The sequence below is a fragment of the Plectropomus leopardus genome, chromosome 15 (genome assembly GCF_026936395.1).
Source record: "Plectropomus leopardus strain MGB_pleo_1.0 chromosome 15, ASM2693639v1, whole genome shotgun sequence".
Lineage (NCBI taxonomy): Eukaryota > Metazoa > Chordata > Actinopteri > Perciformes > Serranidae > Plectropomus > Plectropomus leopardus.
Window position 1 is genome coordinate 33127428 of NC_142190.1, and position 15641 is coordinate 33143068.

General features: G+C 40.3%; 1 protein-coding gene across 5 annotated transcripts in view; it reads left to right on the plus strand.

Moving 5' to 3' along the window:
* Positions 1-15641, plus strand: part of arhgap32b (Rho GTPase activating protein 32b) — a 162630-nt gene that overhangs the window by 102749 nt on the left and 44240 nt on the right. For all 5 annotated transcript variants that reach the window (XM_042498778.2, XM_088088925.1, XM_042498779.2 and 2 more), the window contains 4 exons: positions 5288-5374; positions 10312-10449; positions 14418-14510; positions 15509-15631. In XM_042498778.2, coding sequence (XP_042354712.2) covers positions 5288-5374; positions 10312-10449; positions 14418-14510; positions 15509-15631 — 441 coding nt within the window. The remainder of the gene's footprint in view (positions 1-5287; positions 5375-10311; positions 10450-14417; positions 14511-15508; positions 15632-15641) is intronic.

A 15641-nucleotide genomic window follows, 5' to 3' on the forward strand; every position in this document is an offset into this window, starting at 1 on the left:
TTGCCACTGGACATCACCCAACTGACTCAACTGACTTCTTAAAAAGTACTGATCGATGCAGCCACTCTGCCCTTCCTCTGTTAAACACCTCTTCCTTCCTTGATGAGTTTTAAGGCCTCTGATTGATGTTACTTTCTGCCAGCCACAAGGACAAACCTGAAGCATCTTGCCCACTATTGTACTACCTTTTACCTCCACAGATGAGCTCACCTTACCCCGAATGTGGCTAGTTTTAACCCTAGCGGATAGGTCCGTACCCCTATCCCACACTGAGTCACGTATCCGATGCACAGTCATGTCTGTTCTGATGTTGTGATGTCTCACTGACTCTTGGGGTATTTTTCCTATGTTGGCTGTAGCTTATTGTGGTTGTAGAAAGGCTACTACACCTCACCACTACCGGCGTGGGTTGCTAGCCCATGTCAGCACCTTTGGGGTCTTTCCCTCCTGCCAGCTGTCTTTCCAAGCGGTCACATGGTCTTTCCCTAGATGTCACTGTAGTGAGGCTCAATTCATGTGTTTACATTTATCTGTCACCACTGCAGCGACATGACGCATGCTCTTGGCTTTTTGTTCTTGTGTATTGACGTCAAAAAATGTAACTGGACAGTACTTGTATAGAGCTTTTCTAGTCATATTGACCACTCAAAGCGCTTTCACACTACAAATGTATGTTGTAGCCTGCAATTCAGTAGGTGTTGTCATCATAAATCCATGTTAAAACTTGACAGCTGCTTATAATAAACTTTTTTGATTATTAACTTTATTTATATAGCACCTTTTATACAAGACATGCAACACGGAGTACTCTACATCATAAGCACTGAGGGCTTCACGTGAAAACAGACAGAATGAATATAAAACAGACCAGAAAGGCAATTCAATATGAAAGGACATACAAAAACAGTTTAAAACTAAAATTAAGTGATTTTACATTTATCGTCTGTAAGTGGTGGTTATTTGAGATCCTGTTAACTGAAATCTCAGAAGACAATTTATTTTGGTACCTTTTAGGCCTCTGACAACAATCAGCCTTTAATTCCTGTTGGACAAAGAAGACTCACCAAAAGATATTGATTAACTGAAAAAAAGCATCTTTCAGCTTATCCAGAACGTCTTCCCAAGAGTTGACCTCGCTGCAGTGTTGTCTGTGATAAGCATGGCCCTCAGCTGCCCCAGAATCCACCACCCAGTCAGGCCACTGTAGATCAAACGGAACTCACCAGTCTTTCTCCCTCAAATCTACTATATAGCAAAACCATAGATCTTAAAATCTTAAATCTTAGAATATTAAAATCATCAAATCATGAGATCATAAAATTGCAAAACCATAAATCATGAAATTAAGTAAAAAGAAAAATTTTGGTGCAAGGATGTGGAGCTGAATATCTTTAAAGCTGAACAGGTGTAATCCATTATTGTAAAAACATTCCAGATGAACATGTGGAATACAGGTTTTAATGCTGCTTTTAGTCTGTCGTACAGTGCAGCTTTAAAGGTTTGCTACATTCTTCTGCTCAGTCTGTACCCAGAGTACAGTCTGCGCTCCCATGGTGTGGCACAATTAATGACCGAATGGTGTATAATAAATGAATGTGTGGGAAACTTGACTATGTATGTTTTATGTCTTAGTTTGTTACAGCAGCAGTGATCCCAGTGAATTATAACTATAACTCATCTCCTCATTCACAGGTGGTCTCTGGGCAGCTGTCCTTTTTATTGACTATAGGTCCAAACCCTTAAATGTGGGTTGCTTTAGGCTTACATTTGTTTTTATTGCTTTTGCTGGCTGCTCCGTCACAAGAATGGCTTTTGCTTCACTGGCGTGCAAAAGATTTCTGTGTTGCTCGCTGCTGATACTGAACAACAGAGAGGTAATTAAGTCATCTGCTGTCATACTAGTTTGTGTCTGTGAAAAGAGACAGAGTCACAGAAAAGGGCATTGTTGTTCTTTGAAGGCTCTATTTAACACAGCTCCTGTAGGAACAACTGTCTTTAAATCAAGCCCTCTCTAATGGGAACAAAAACACTTCCATGTGTTTCTTTCCCCTCACTGGCACCATGACATCGCTGAGACAATATCTGTTTAGTGGACCTTGGGAGCACATAAATACCTCCGCTCTCAGTTTTTATATGAAAACAGAAAAAGTTTCTTTTGTCTGAACAATCAGATGCAGATTTAATATAAAAAGCTGAAGCAAACTGAAGAGAAAACAAAAGCATTATCAAAGCAGTTGTGTGAGAGAGAGGTGACTGACATTTACTGAACATGTACAAACCTAAAGAGCTCTGAGAAACAGAGAGAAACACGTTTAGAGCACTGAGGGACTGCCAGACTCAGTTTCAGTGGCACTGAACAATATTACCATTGTTTCTGATGCAGACTCCCCCTTACTTGGAACTATGTGCCAATGTGCAGAGAGCTTACCGCACCTGGCTACAGGATGTGCTACATCATATCTTTGTAACGTCCTCTGCTGTTGCAAGCTCAGTAGAGAAAACTGTGCTCAAAAAAGGAAAACACACTTAATGACATGTAATTCTCAAAACTATGTAGGCTCATCGTTGTGTTGTACACATGGTTGGGAAGGAGACATGTTACTCAAAGAAGTACTTTACTTTTATAAAACTCGGCTGTATCTATAACAGAAAAACACAAATACTTTTGAAACTTGTGCCGCATGACTAAAGAAAACAGAGGAAAATGGCACTTTTGCTGAAGAAGTAAAAAACCTACAGCTACCAAAATGCACTGCACTGCACCAGACCAATAAATGCTCCCACTGGTGGGTGATGTAATCCAAGCTCGTATATGGGAAACAATGCTGGCCAGCCAGCAAGAAACAGTTAAACAGTGAGCTAAAACATGTTTCTGAAAACATTTGACGCAGGAAATATGCAACTCAGTATCAGAATCTTGGTTTGTATTTGATCAACACTACTTAGTTTGGCTGTTTGATCTGTTTTTTCGTCCTCTGTTTTTACTGTAGAAGGCAGCATGGCGGCCACTTCCTGTTTGCAAACTCTCACTAGTACAGCTAAATATGGCACTAAAATGTGCTTCTACAAACATTTTAGAAGAGAAATAGGCAGTGCAGTGACATAATCTTGACTTATATTTGATCAGCACTGCTTAGTTTTACCATTTGATCAGATTTGGGAGTTTTAGTTCCCTTTAATGACTTACAGCCTGAACTTTTAAGATCCTGTAATGGTTTGCTCACACTGAATGCAAAGCTAATTTTTGCATCGTCTTACTTATTTTAGGAGTATTTTGCAAATGTAGAATATTCTCTCTGTGCTGACAGTTTTACTAGCTGACTAGCTGACTAACTGACAGAGGCAATGAACAGCTAACTTGGTTTGCAGCAAAGTACAACCACAATCTGCAGTATACATGAACAAGGCAGTAAAACAGACCTGATGGTTATTCTGAATCACAGTATGGCCTGTGTATTGAAACACCTCACTCTAGTAGTCCGAAAGGGTTCATTTAATTATTTTCTTATCGACAGACTAATAATTTAAGGTGTTTTTTAGTCTGACATGTTTCCCATCCTGCAGTCTTCCTCAGAGGAGTCACATGATGTTGTTTTGACGTGTCCTGTCAGCTGTTTTATACAGCTTTGGTTGTCCTGTCTGCTTCAGGACGACCACGCCCCCTGTTGTCCCACAGTTTCTTGAGGACAGCATCCCAGGTGTGGGACATGTATGGCCCCTCATCCTGATTTACTGTTCTCTGGGCCCTTTTCGGATCTAGATGGCCTCCCTAAACCATTGTAGGTGCTTTTTGTTCTCCCACCGACTTTTTGCAATTTGTGCTGTTTTGCAAATGAAAGTTTCTGTGATAGCACCCTGATCTTTCATTTAGCACCATCTCCTGAGCATTGCAGCAGGGTAGGTTCAGGAAGTCGCCCCCAAAGTGGGGAAACTTTTCTTGTGCTGCTATCAGATGCCTTTAACAACATTCAAACTCCTGAATCTTGAACATGTTGGTGTAGTTTTTTTCAGTAACATGGGAGAAAGGCAATGAGCAACTGGATAATAAATGTTCAACAAATTCCAAGCAGTCTTGTTTGCTTTGTTTTTAACTTTAACTTTATCTCTTTTGTCTGAATATCTTGTTAATTTTCGGATTATTTCTCCTTTTATTATTCATTGCCTTCTTCCCATGTTTTTAAAGGGTTAACAGTAATAAGTGTTGTAGCTTTACTCTCAGCAGTAGGAGATGGTTTTTTGTCCTAATCTTTTGCAGGTGTAGATTTATGTATCTGTTACATATGATTCTGTTTTTGTCTATGATTAATAATAATTGTAATAAACAAGGAAAAATGACAATGACAAGTCTTTAGATTGAGACTTTTATGTATTTTATGTTTAGGTTTGAGTTGTTTTTTCCTTGTAAGGAGGGCACACTGACTGAGATTTGCTAGTTAAAAACATCAGTGATGTTGTGGAGATGAAGCTGTGGAGGCAGCCTCTTCCTCCCACAGCTGTCCATATCATTGTGTTAGTGTTAAGTGCTCTCTACTAAGCAGCTGTAGTGGTGCCAGCACTTCAAGCGTCTTATTTCCTCATCTGTATTTCAATTATCAACATGTGGGCAATCAGCTCTGTTCCACTTGGAACTCATGAGCATAATCATCTTATACAGTATCCATTTATTTCCACTGTTTGTTTGAATGTGTCCCTCTTTTCTTTCACCTGTTTGGTGTTGGCCACTGTTTTTTATGTTGGTCAGTGCTGTGATAAACATCTGCCTTCCATTCTTGCTGGGATGTCAGAAAGAAAGATGTAGGTCTTCGAGATGTTTTCTCTGTGTAATAATATCTTGGACACCTGGAGTAAAGGTGATAGTGAAATCTAATATTCCTAACATTGCCTTTGAAGTAGCTGCAAATGTAATAAAAGAATTTCCCTACGCTGTTTGACAGCAGCTCATATTTATTTAAAATCTTGTGCCAGCACTTCATTGAAGCTACAGCATATTATATTATGACATTATGACTGAAGCAGTCATAGCTTTATCATTAAATTGAGAAAAAAAAAACCTTCTCTTGCTTTGTTTTATGCACTGCTCCCTGCCTGACACATTTGGCAAACCTCAGGATGATAAACAGAGTATATGTTGTGGGTTTTGTGCACACTGGAGCTGTCCAATCAGGGGGATGTAATAGTGGAACTTTTGTGAAGTTGAAGATGTTAAATTCAGTTTTCTCAATCATCACTGTCTGAATCTAACTCTGTTCTTGAAATGACCAATGCTATCTTTCTCTGTGTCTTTCAGTTGTCCCTTGGGGATGAACAGTGTGAAGTGACGCGGAATGGCTGTGAGTCGAAGGAGCTGGTGTACTTAGTTCATATTTACTGCCAGGTAAGACTCCACTGGGTTTGATGGTGCAGTCATGCAGAAATACAGATACTGTACATACCTAACCTCCCACAGTATGCATACACTTAGATATAATTATACACAAACCCCCACACAGACTCCGCTTCCATCTGCAAACACACACACACACACACACACACACACCCCCACCAACATTTGTAAAAATGTATTCATGCCTTCTACTTTTCTCCAAAACCTCGACACAAGTGAATTCCAACCCACAAATAATGGTTCAGTACAATCTGTTCAGATATCTAGTGCAGTTGTCCCTGTGAGCGGAGCGCTCGCTCACATTCAGACATTTCTGAAACACCTAACTAATTGTTTCAAAAATCCAAGTTATGTCGGAATTTGGAAGTGAACTGAAAAGAGCGGTGGATGAATGCCAGGATGGGTGAGCAACTCTGAAGAATGTTCGTTGGAAAGGGCTCAGAGTGTAAAATCTTCAATCCCTTACAAACTGCTGTACATGTGATGCATATTTAAGGATATCATCTCAGCTGAATATTTTGGATTTAATGGTCATAATGATCTGTTGAAGAATAGGTTGCAATGTTTTCTGTTTTTAGTTGTCTTTGAGTCGTTATTATAAATCGAATTATTCATCGCAACAATTATTGGTGGCAGCGTTCACTAGGCTTCAGCTGTATATTATGTTTTGCATTGTTAAAAAAGTAATGTTCTCACACTTATTTTCCTTATCAAACAGAGAAATACAACTGTTCACCTTTAACTCATCATTAAACACACTTCATTCAAACTTGACTTGGTTACTCTTGTTAGTAATCTAGTTAGTAAGTCAACTGTTCCAATATTCACCAGCCCCAGTATGGTCCAAATAAATCCTAAAATTCACCGAGTTGGACGTAAAAAACATGCTGTTATTCCCCACTGTCTCGCTCTGCCTGCAGGCCACCGGCTATTTACAGACCTGTTACTTCTCCCTCCACCACTAGGTGTCACTGTGTCTTTCAGCTCAGCTGCCTGCTCCACCAGTAGAGACCAGAGACTGTGCTCTGATGGTGCATGCTGTGCACCTCATACAATGAGTTTTATTGAAAGAGGAACACCTGTATTTATGACTGTATTGAAAAATATACTTTCAGGATTTCTAAATATTGTGGTATACCATAAAACTGTTATACCGCCCAAGCCTAGCGTCCATCACGTATCATTTTTCATTATTTTGGGCCTCATGGAGTGTTCCCTTTATTTGGCACTACTGTTTCCATGGTGATCTTCCTTTCACAGCTAGCTGTACATTCCTTTTTTAGTGTCACTGCAGAGGTCTTGTTGGCATTGAAAAAAAGTTGGCTTTAAGTTGGTCATCTTGAAAATTCTTTTTTAAGGAGGAATGTCAGAGTAAAGTTAATGCCAAATTATTTATGATAACATCACATAGTTTTGCAAGAAATTTGATGAACTCAAAACTGGGCATAGCCTTAAAGCAGAACACACATGCACACCAGCTGCTCAGAAGCTTTGCCCCAGCCTCCTCCAATGACATTTTTCATTCTGGTTTCATGCATTTCCCTCCACAGATCATATTCCATTTGCACGGCCTTGGCAATGCCACACAAGAATGTGGCTGTATACTTGGAAATTCCAACTTATTACAGCCATTGGAAAACTGCTAAATCTACACTAGTTCTATATGAAAGGGGGAAAACTGGCAAAGATTTGGACTTGAGTTCTGTAGTTGCAGCTTTAAACAGAGAAAGTAGCACGGCCTAGTGAGATTGGTTCAGTTCCACAGACCCAGAAAGGGGGGGGTAACTGGAAGCACCGTCTGAAAGTGGGGCAGGACAGCATAAAGAGTTCCCTGAGCCCTCCCAGCGTGTCTCTACCAGCCAGCACTTTTTAAACAGCACTAGAATCAGTGGGCTGAGTGGTGCACTGCAGTCCCAGTCGCACAAGCTCTGGCCTCGGTACAGACGGATCTTTCTAGGCCAAATCAAAGTGAAAGACTTTTTCCACCACTAGTCTCTCTCAGTGGGTTTTGTGGTTTGGAGCCTTGTCTTACTGGATGAAAAAGAAACAACAAATCCATGGAAGATTTTTTAAAAGAAAAGTTACATTTAATGTGGTGGATTGAGGGCAAAATTCTCTAGGTTTGCACTTGCACTGTTGGCATTTAATCACTGCGTTTTACAAGGAAGGGCTGAGTAAGCTGTTGATGTTCTTTGTTGTGAAGACATTTCCAGTATCAAAGTATGGAAGTCCACGAGAGAACTGATTGCCATTTTTATTTTTTATTTTTTGAGACTGTGCCATTGTATTAGAGGCATGAAAAGAGGGGTGTCTGTGGGGACAAAAACAGAACAGACAGTCCCAGAGAAAAAAATGAAACAGAAGAGTCACAGCAGTGTTGGTTGATAAAGGGTTTAGTGGTCTTTATGCTGATACAGAGCTGCTGCCTCCTCTTCTAATGTTTTCCACAAAGTTAACTACTGGCAACTATGTATTTGGTGTCAGTTTTGGTGTCTGGCACCTTAGCTGCCAAATGCTTTACTATGTTCATCAGCTAGTCACTAGCTCTGTCTGTTGTTTGGTGCTGAGCAGGTAGTATACAAAGCCTTTATAGAGTTTTTTCACCAACAGCCTTCTGCATGATGCAGATGAGAGCGGTGGGAGTTAACCAAAACGGTACAGCTGCGGGCTGTATCACTAAAACAATAAGTTGAAAAATGCAAAAATCCATCTGTCCAGGGTTTCATGATCTTGTAGGTGCAACAATACCCGCAAATTCAGGCAATCTCCATGAATTCTGCACAGCTTTGCAGTTTTGTCACCACAACTTTACCACAAATTTGACCCATTTTATTGTACAGCTGTGCACAAGGTATTGATACGCTTTACCCCCCTCTCTCTTTCTCTGTTTATCATGAAAGTGCTGCTGCTCCTGTCACACATACCAGTGACAGGAATGATTATTTTACCCAAAAGATACTAACAGGTTTATTGACTGACTAGAGCCATTTTGGTGTCAATGTGAGAAGCACCAGAACACAAACGCTTGAGCCCCCCACTGTACATCCTGAATGGAGCCCTTTCCTGCAGCACAGAGCAGGTGAATTTTAACATCTTCCATATTGACAACACTTATCATATCAGATGCACAACAAGATTAAACAGACCAATTTAGAACACTGGACACAGATTATTGTACTGAGTAATTGTCTGAGTTTTGAGTCACTACAAAGTGTCACAACAGCTGTCAAGCTGTCCGTGGCACACTGGGCTCTCTCTCACCTGATGTTAAAGCTCCAGGGCACACAGTGTTTCTCTCTCACCTGATGCTGATGCTGTTGGGGGTCAGGATCCCAGATCTTCCCTCACTAGATGGTAAAGCTATGAAGCGCACAGTGGTCTCTCTCATCTGTGTCTGCCTCATCTGTAAAGTAGCCTTTTCTTCCAGTCAATGACTGTCTTTACCATCAGATGAGCCCGTATCATCCTCATCGACCTCTCTGTATCTAACTTATTAAAGAAAGAAAACAAGACCAGCTAAGATTTTTTAAAATATTTGTTTATTTTAAGCCAGTATTGGCTCTGAAAATGCATCATATCATGATGTGCCTCCTATGTAATTGTAACTTAAAAAATAAAACCTCTTGTGATAGCAACACCTCAAAATATTGCAACTTGAATCGCAACTTTCTGCAAAATTAGGCATTTCAGGCCACAAAGATCACAAAAACAGCCTGCAAATCCCAGCGGGACTGTAAAACGCTCTGTAGAGCTTTAGATAATTATCTGCTGGTTTGTTACTACTGCAAATCGTCATGTGAGTCATTGTTGATATAAAAAGTATTGATTATTGTTACTTCAGGGTGGGAAGAGGTTATGCTGCTTGCATTGTTAGACTGCAGTAAATTGTTTAATTCTGTGTCATCCACACAGCAACTGCAGAGTATATTATGGCTTTGTATTGCCTACATGTAAACTGAAAACAACAGTGGGCCAAGAATAGACCCTTGGGAAACACAACAATTAATATGAGTAACGGAGTAACAAGAATGTGCCTTTACAGCTGAGAGACAGAAAAACATATGTTTTTCAGTGAGTAGAATAATAACATCTTACTTCTTACTTACTTCAATTTAGACCCTTACTTTTATTTGAACGTTTTTATTTATCCCTCCTGAAGAAGGTGATTCCTTAAAATACAGACAGTTTTCACACCTGACAGCTCAGCAGATGATGAAAAACTGAATGGCTCCAATATTGGCATTCAGCCTTTGCAGACTCAACATTAAGACAGTTAAGGCAATGAGGCACTCCAGGTGTGGACTGGGGCTCTATGAACACGAGCAGCAACAGTGGTTTGGATGTTAAATACATTTTATGACCGATTACATTACGTTTCAGTAATATAGAGCTACATTGTACACCACTGCAGATCATTTCCAAAGCATTATGTAAGGGTGTTTTATTTTAAGTTTGATGAAGTACTTTTTTCTACCTTCCAAGAACCCACCTGCACTTCAATGCACCAAGCCAGAGGAGTCTTCAAAACCATCAGCTGGTTGATTATCATATTGTGTGGAAATGAATGGAAACCAATTGCTGCCTTGAAGTTAGAAAAATGCATTCATTAGGCTTAGAGACACTCTGTAGAAACACTTTGAGGCAATGAAAAATACACTGAATTTGTAGTAAGAGTAATAAGCATGGTCTTTAATTATGTCTTCTCTCCCAAACTGATCTGGACACCTGTCCTGAAATATTTTGCATGCTGTCACTGCCAATTCTAAAGTGGTAGATCTGGAGAAACAGTGATTGTGCTTTACCTCTTTCAATGTGCCTGTCCCATATACTCTATTGTTATGTTTATATTGTCTTCTAAGGGTCTATTAAACATTGTTTGTTTAATTTAAGAGATGGTTTTTTGGTTTTTTTTTGCTGTCGTTGTGAAGGGTCGAAGTTGGATTGTGAAGCGCAGCTATGAAGATTTTCGTGTCCTGGACAAACACCTCCACCTCTGCATCTATGACCGACGCTTCTCACAGCTGCCTGAGCTGCCTCGATTGGATAGTCTGACTGACCAATCAGAGGTAAGTGCTGAAAACACACTACTACTGAGTGTTTGGTTTTTTTCAACTGCAAACTGAAGCCTTCAGGGCTTGAATGCAGTAATCCAGTATGCAGCTCTGTTGGATTAAGATCCCATTTTCTTAACATTTTAACTTGAGATAAATCGTAGCCACAGGTAAAGGATTATTAACAGACCATTTCTTCACTATAGTATGCAGTATTAAATCTCTCACAGCTTTGTTTACACTCTCACAAAATCATCCAGGTCTTAGTCAACCCCTAAATTGAATAAATGGTTTTGTTTTCTGCCCATTTAAGATACAGGATGACAAGGTATCAGTTATCATATGAAACCCGTCGCTGTGCTTTAAAATCCAATATGACCTACATGGCTTCTGTCTTTGAAATGCACAGTTTGGTATTTTGCCAGTTATTCCCTCGACAGCCACCCTGGGAAATGTATTCAGAGCCAGACGAAACCTATGCCGTCAGAATGAGAATCTAAAAGGAATGCAGAGGTTGGGTATCAATTCGGACGGGTAAAACCAGTTTATTACTACGGGGTATTGTGTATGTGTATGTGTGTGCGTGTGTGTGTGTGTGTGTGTTTTCAGAATAATAGCTTTAAAAAGCTGCTTGCAGTACACCATCACACTTTGACTAAAGAACATTTACACCAAAGGCTTTCTGTATAATACCTTTGGAATGAAAGTAATGCCCACAGACATGTACCTAGACCATATATCCGTGTAGCATTTCCACCACAGACAGTACTCTTACATGTGGGCAGGGTTGTCTTCACTCACTGCCCCATCTAGCTCTCGCTGTACATGTTTTTTGTCCAAGTGAGGACTGAAATATATGCAGTTCATATAATCCGTTAGCAGTTCAAAGAGATTTTTTAAACGCTTAAAGATCCACTCATTACTAAAAGTGTATGTCATCCAAGAGAGACAATAAAAACAGCTAGAGTGGTTGTCTTGAGCCTTATTCCAACTGCACAAAACACTAGCTAACATCTGGCTGTGAAATGCAATAGGAATGTGTACAATCAGCATCCCAGGTCAAATGGCTCTGCAGTAGTCACAGGTTTTTATCACTTCTGGCTCTGATCAGCAATAATGGAAACACAAAACCTGGGTGATCGCAATAATTTCATCTCTTTAATCACCGAAATGCAATGACATGCTGTCACAAGTTAACCTCTGTCTCCACCTAAGCAGTGTCAAATATTGATCCAAATTTGTGTACAGGGACTTTGACAGAGAGACTGAAGAGATATATAAAGACAAGTAATTGCTGAAAAGTTTTCACAGATCTCTGTCCATGCTGCTTTTTACTGTTAACCTGTTCTCCACCCTGTCCATGACATTGAATGAACACACCAAAACTATCCACACGCACACAGAGAAAGGCAGACTTGTCTGCTGCATGGCTGCAGTGCCCTGTACACAGCTCTGTTCTACTGGCAATGGGAATACACTCTATAGCCTATATTTAGTGGGTTTACCCTTATTTAAAAAAAACCACTTGCACAAGCTGATTTTGGTGGGAAAGGGGTACACATTGTCAACTCATGCCGGCCACCAGCCCAGTGAATGAAATTATTTTTTCTCATCGTCCAGCTGCTGCTAGAGGCTGCAGAACATCTTTTCATGTTATAGTCATAGTTAACTAATGCTAGTGCGAACAGTGGTTACAGCTTCAAATCAGCCACAGCTCAGCTCTGAGCACAGTGTGGATTCTCTATTGATTAATCTCTGGACTGAGCACAGGATCAGTGTGTTCGGTACCACAACAGAGGGCTGATGAAAAATGGAGATGATAAGGAACAGTTCTACTGGTACCATCCACAACTTTTTATTGTGGAAATGCAGAAAATGCGTACTGAACTCAGCTGAGCTGAACTGGCCTGCTAGTGAAAACGCAGTTCGCGTGCAGCATTACGCTGGCCATCAGGTCCCAGTAGTGAGCACTAATGGAGCTGCAGGTTTAGACACAAAGAGTTGAGCTGCTAAGGGCTACAGTTACTGTTCACCATTTCTTCTCAGTGAAGTTAATTGTCATCATTAAGTGAAATGTGCACGTTTGGCAGCAGAAACTATAAAACGTGATTTCGAGTGATGTGTCCTGCCGTGTCGAGGCTTCGAAGTGTGTGTCGAGTAATTCATTAATGTTTTTGTGAAGCGCGTATCGAGGCTTGTATCGATGACGTACGTGGTGACATTCGAAGCCTCAGGAGCCGGCCATACCATGTGACTGATTCATGAAATGGTTCGCAGGTTTGGCGTGCGATTCGAAAGATAAGGGACAACAAAACGAGACGGACCTCCACTGTCCCCTCACATTTTGTTGACTTTATTGTGCTTTTCTTTGCAATCTATTTGAGCTTATTAATGAATATATTATTGGTTTATTGGCATTATCATTTAAGCACAATTCAATTCATAGCTTCACGCACCAAAGCCATGTTGTCATTATAATCACTTTGCCTGTTTTACATTTATTGTCCACTTAATGGCACAGTAGAACAAATGAAGCACCGTGAAGCTTCAGCCCATCAGTGAACCAATTGGATGGAAAGCTTCAATGCTTTATGAAACTTCATCTCGCCATCACTAGTGATTTTCCTTATAACATGAAATCAAAGCTGCAAATGTCATTTCAGGTTTTACAATCATTAGGGATGCGGTGACGTAATCGATTACGTGAATACGTCGATTCACGTAACGTGCGTCGACACGTCGCACAGTTTCACACAGCGCGCGTAATGAGAGCTTGAGCAGCGCCAGGTGTGTTGTTTTTGTTTTGGCACTCATGTAACAAGTTAGAGCGTGCACACTGCCCGCCTGAGCAGTGCTCGTTAGGCGCATCTCTGCTGCGTGTCAGCTGCAGCACATCTAGAGAAACAGTGGCTCGCTGTTTTTTTACGCGTGACGCGTTTGTTGACTCTGTACCACTTTATACCGTAGTTTAAGTCTGTCACAGAGATGAGGAAATACAAAGATGTTTGTTTTACATCAACTTTCTTGCTTCCCTTTCAAAACAAAAGCCCTCTGACTGTGTCTCTGTGGACAGAATGCCATCAGTTGCTGATACAATGCATTTAACACTTACAGGACGGGATTGTCAGCTGTGCAGGAGCTTGTATAACTTCATAAATGAGTGGAATATGTGCTTATAAATATGAAAATATAGCACTCATATCAGCAGGCAGAGGTATGCCTTAGGGCGCAGTTAAGGCTGATCTATTTTAATGCAGAAATAATGTACTAGTTATAATTATTTCTGTTAGTGAAAAGTTATAGTTTTATTTAAATACCACTAATTTTACTGTAGGATGTTTTGTTGGACTGCTAGATTTGAGGTTTGTTACTGTAACAAAGAGTAACTGTTTTGTTAAGTGACTTGAATTTTACATTGTTTTATTTATTTTGCTGTCGGATTGCTAAATGTAGATTGCACTACATTCCTTTTACTTGAGTGAAAACAAGCTCTTGCATTTAATTTTATTTTGGAGAGACTTTATATCAGACTGTAAAACACAGATTATTGGTTAAGACTGGGCTATTTTTTGTTGGGGAATAATGCCCTGCAGTGTATGACAAGTTTTAAAATGTTATTTTTCAGTAAATTCGTTGTTATATTTATTGAGTAATAAAAAAAAAAGTTAGATCAATTTAAAAAATAATCAATAGATAAATTGATTAATCAAAAAATAATTAATAGATTAATCGATAAAAAAATAATCGTTAGGTGCAGCCCTAACTACCATGCAACTGTCCTCAGCTGTGTAATTAGCTGCCTCAGTCACTCAGGAAACACATAACAAAAAGGGCTAATGACTCTTAACGCTGATGATTAACAGTCACTGTAACAGTTAGTTTCAGTACTGAGTGTGTTGGTGGTGGATTATTGCACATAGTGAATGGGACTACCTGAAGTCAGTGGAATGACTCTAACTTTTCTGTGTTTTCTGCCATTTTAGTCAGTTTCCCAGATGTTGTTGGCTTACCTCTCCCGGCTCTCAGCCATCGCTGACAACAAGATCAACTGTGGGCCCGCCCTCACATGGATGGAGGTAAGTCAGTGTTGTCCTCTGGCGTTAAAGCTACTGCTGCTAACCTTTTGTTTTATTTGCTGAAACTGTCAATATATTCACACAGTGGTACATGAGACAGTCTGTGAACTTTGTGTGAAGAAAAACAACCAATCAGAGCCGAGGAGTCTCAAACGCAGCTGTCAATCATATCAGTCACTGCTCGTGAAGTGCAGTCAAACTAGGCAGTGCTAAACAAACAACAAACAAAAAACTATCGAGATTCTGTCACTGTTTTGCCTATTTCTCTCCTTAAATGTTTGCAGAGATAGATTATAGTGTACTGTTCAGCTGTAAAATGAGAGAATTTGTGACCTGGCGCCATGTTGAAAAACAAGCGAGAATCTCCAAAGCCTTGCCCACTGGCTTAAGCAAACTTTCCCAGTCTGAAAAGACACATGGGGGGGGGGGGTTATTTGTCCCCCTGAACTCTGGCCATCTTCTGATCGGTGATTTTGTGATTAGCTGCAGTATGACGTTGGGTTTCACCAAAAGTTGATTCAGTTTCAACTTTCCCTGCAGGCTGCTGTTTGTTTGTTTGTTTGTTTGTTTTTGTTTTTGCATCCCCTGCGGCCCCACTGCCACAGGTTAGACGCACTACTGTTTTTGCTGTGCCCCCTCATCTGGTGTGAATGCAGCCTAAGAATCTCGATGGACAAGAACTAAATATTTTCAGTGGATCTGTGAGCCTTTTCATCAAAACTCAATAAAAATATAAAATAAAATATTGATATGAGTTTCTGTAGCTACAGGATGATTATAGAAATATTACAGTGTTAATGTTAGCTTACTAAGTTTGTAGTAGATATCAGCTTCAGGCGACAGTAAAAAACTTGAATAAGCGGGTAGAAAAGAACTTGCTGCTTTTTATGACAGGACGATTATTTTGTCATGTTTCTGTATCTTTTCCATCAGTCATATGTTAGCCAAAGGCTGTGTCGGCTGAAGTGAAGTGTGAGTCTTGTTTGTGTGTGCGCTAGGTTGACAATAAGGGAAATCATCTGTTGGTTCATGAAGAGTCGTCCATCAACGTGCCAGCTATTGCTGCTGCCCACGTCATCAAGCGCTACATCGCCCAGGCTTCAGACGAGCTGTCCTTCGAGGTGACAACAA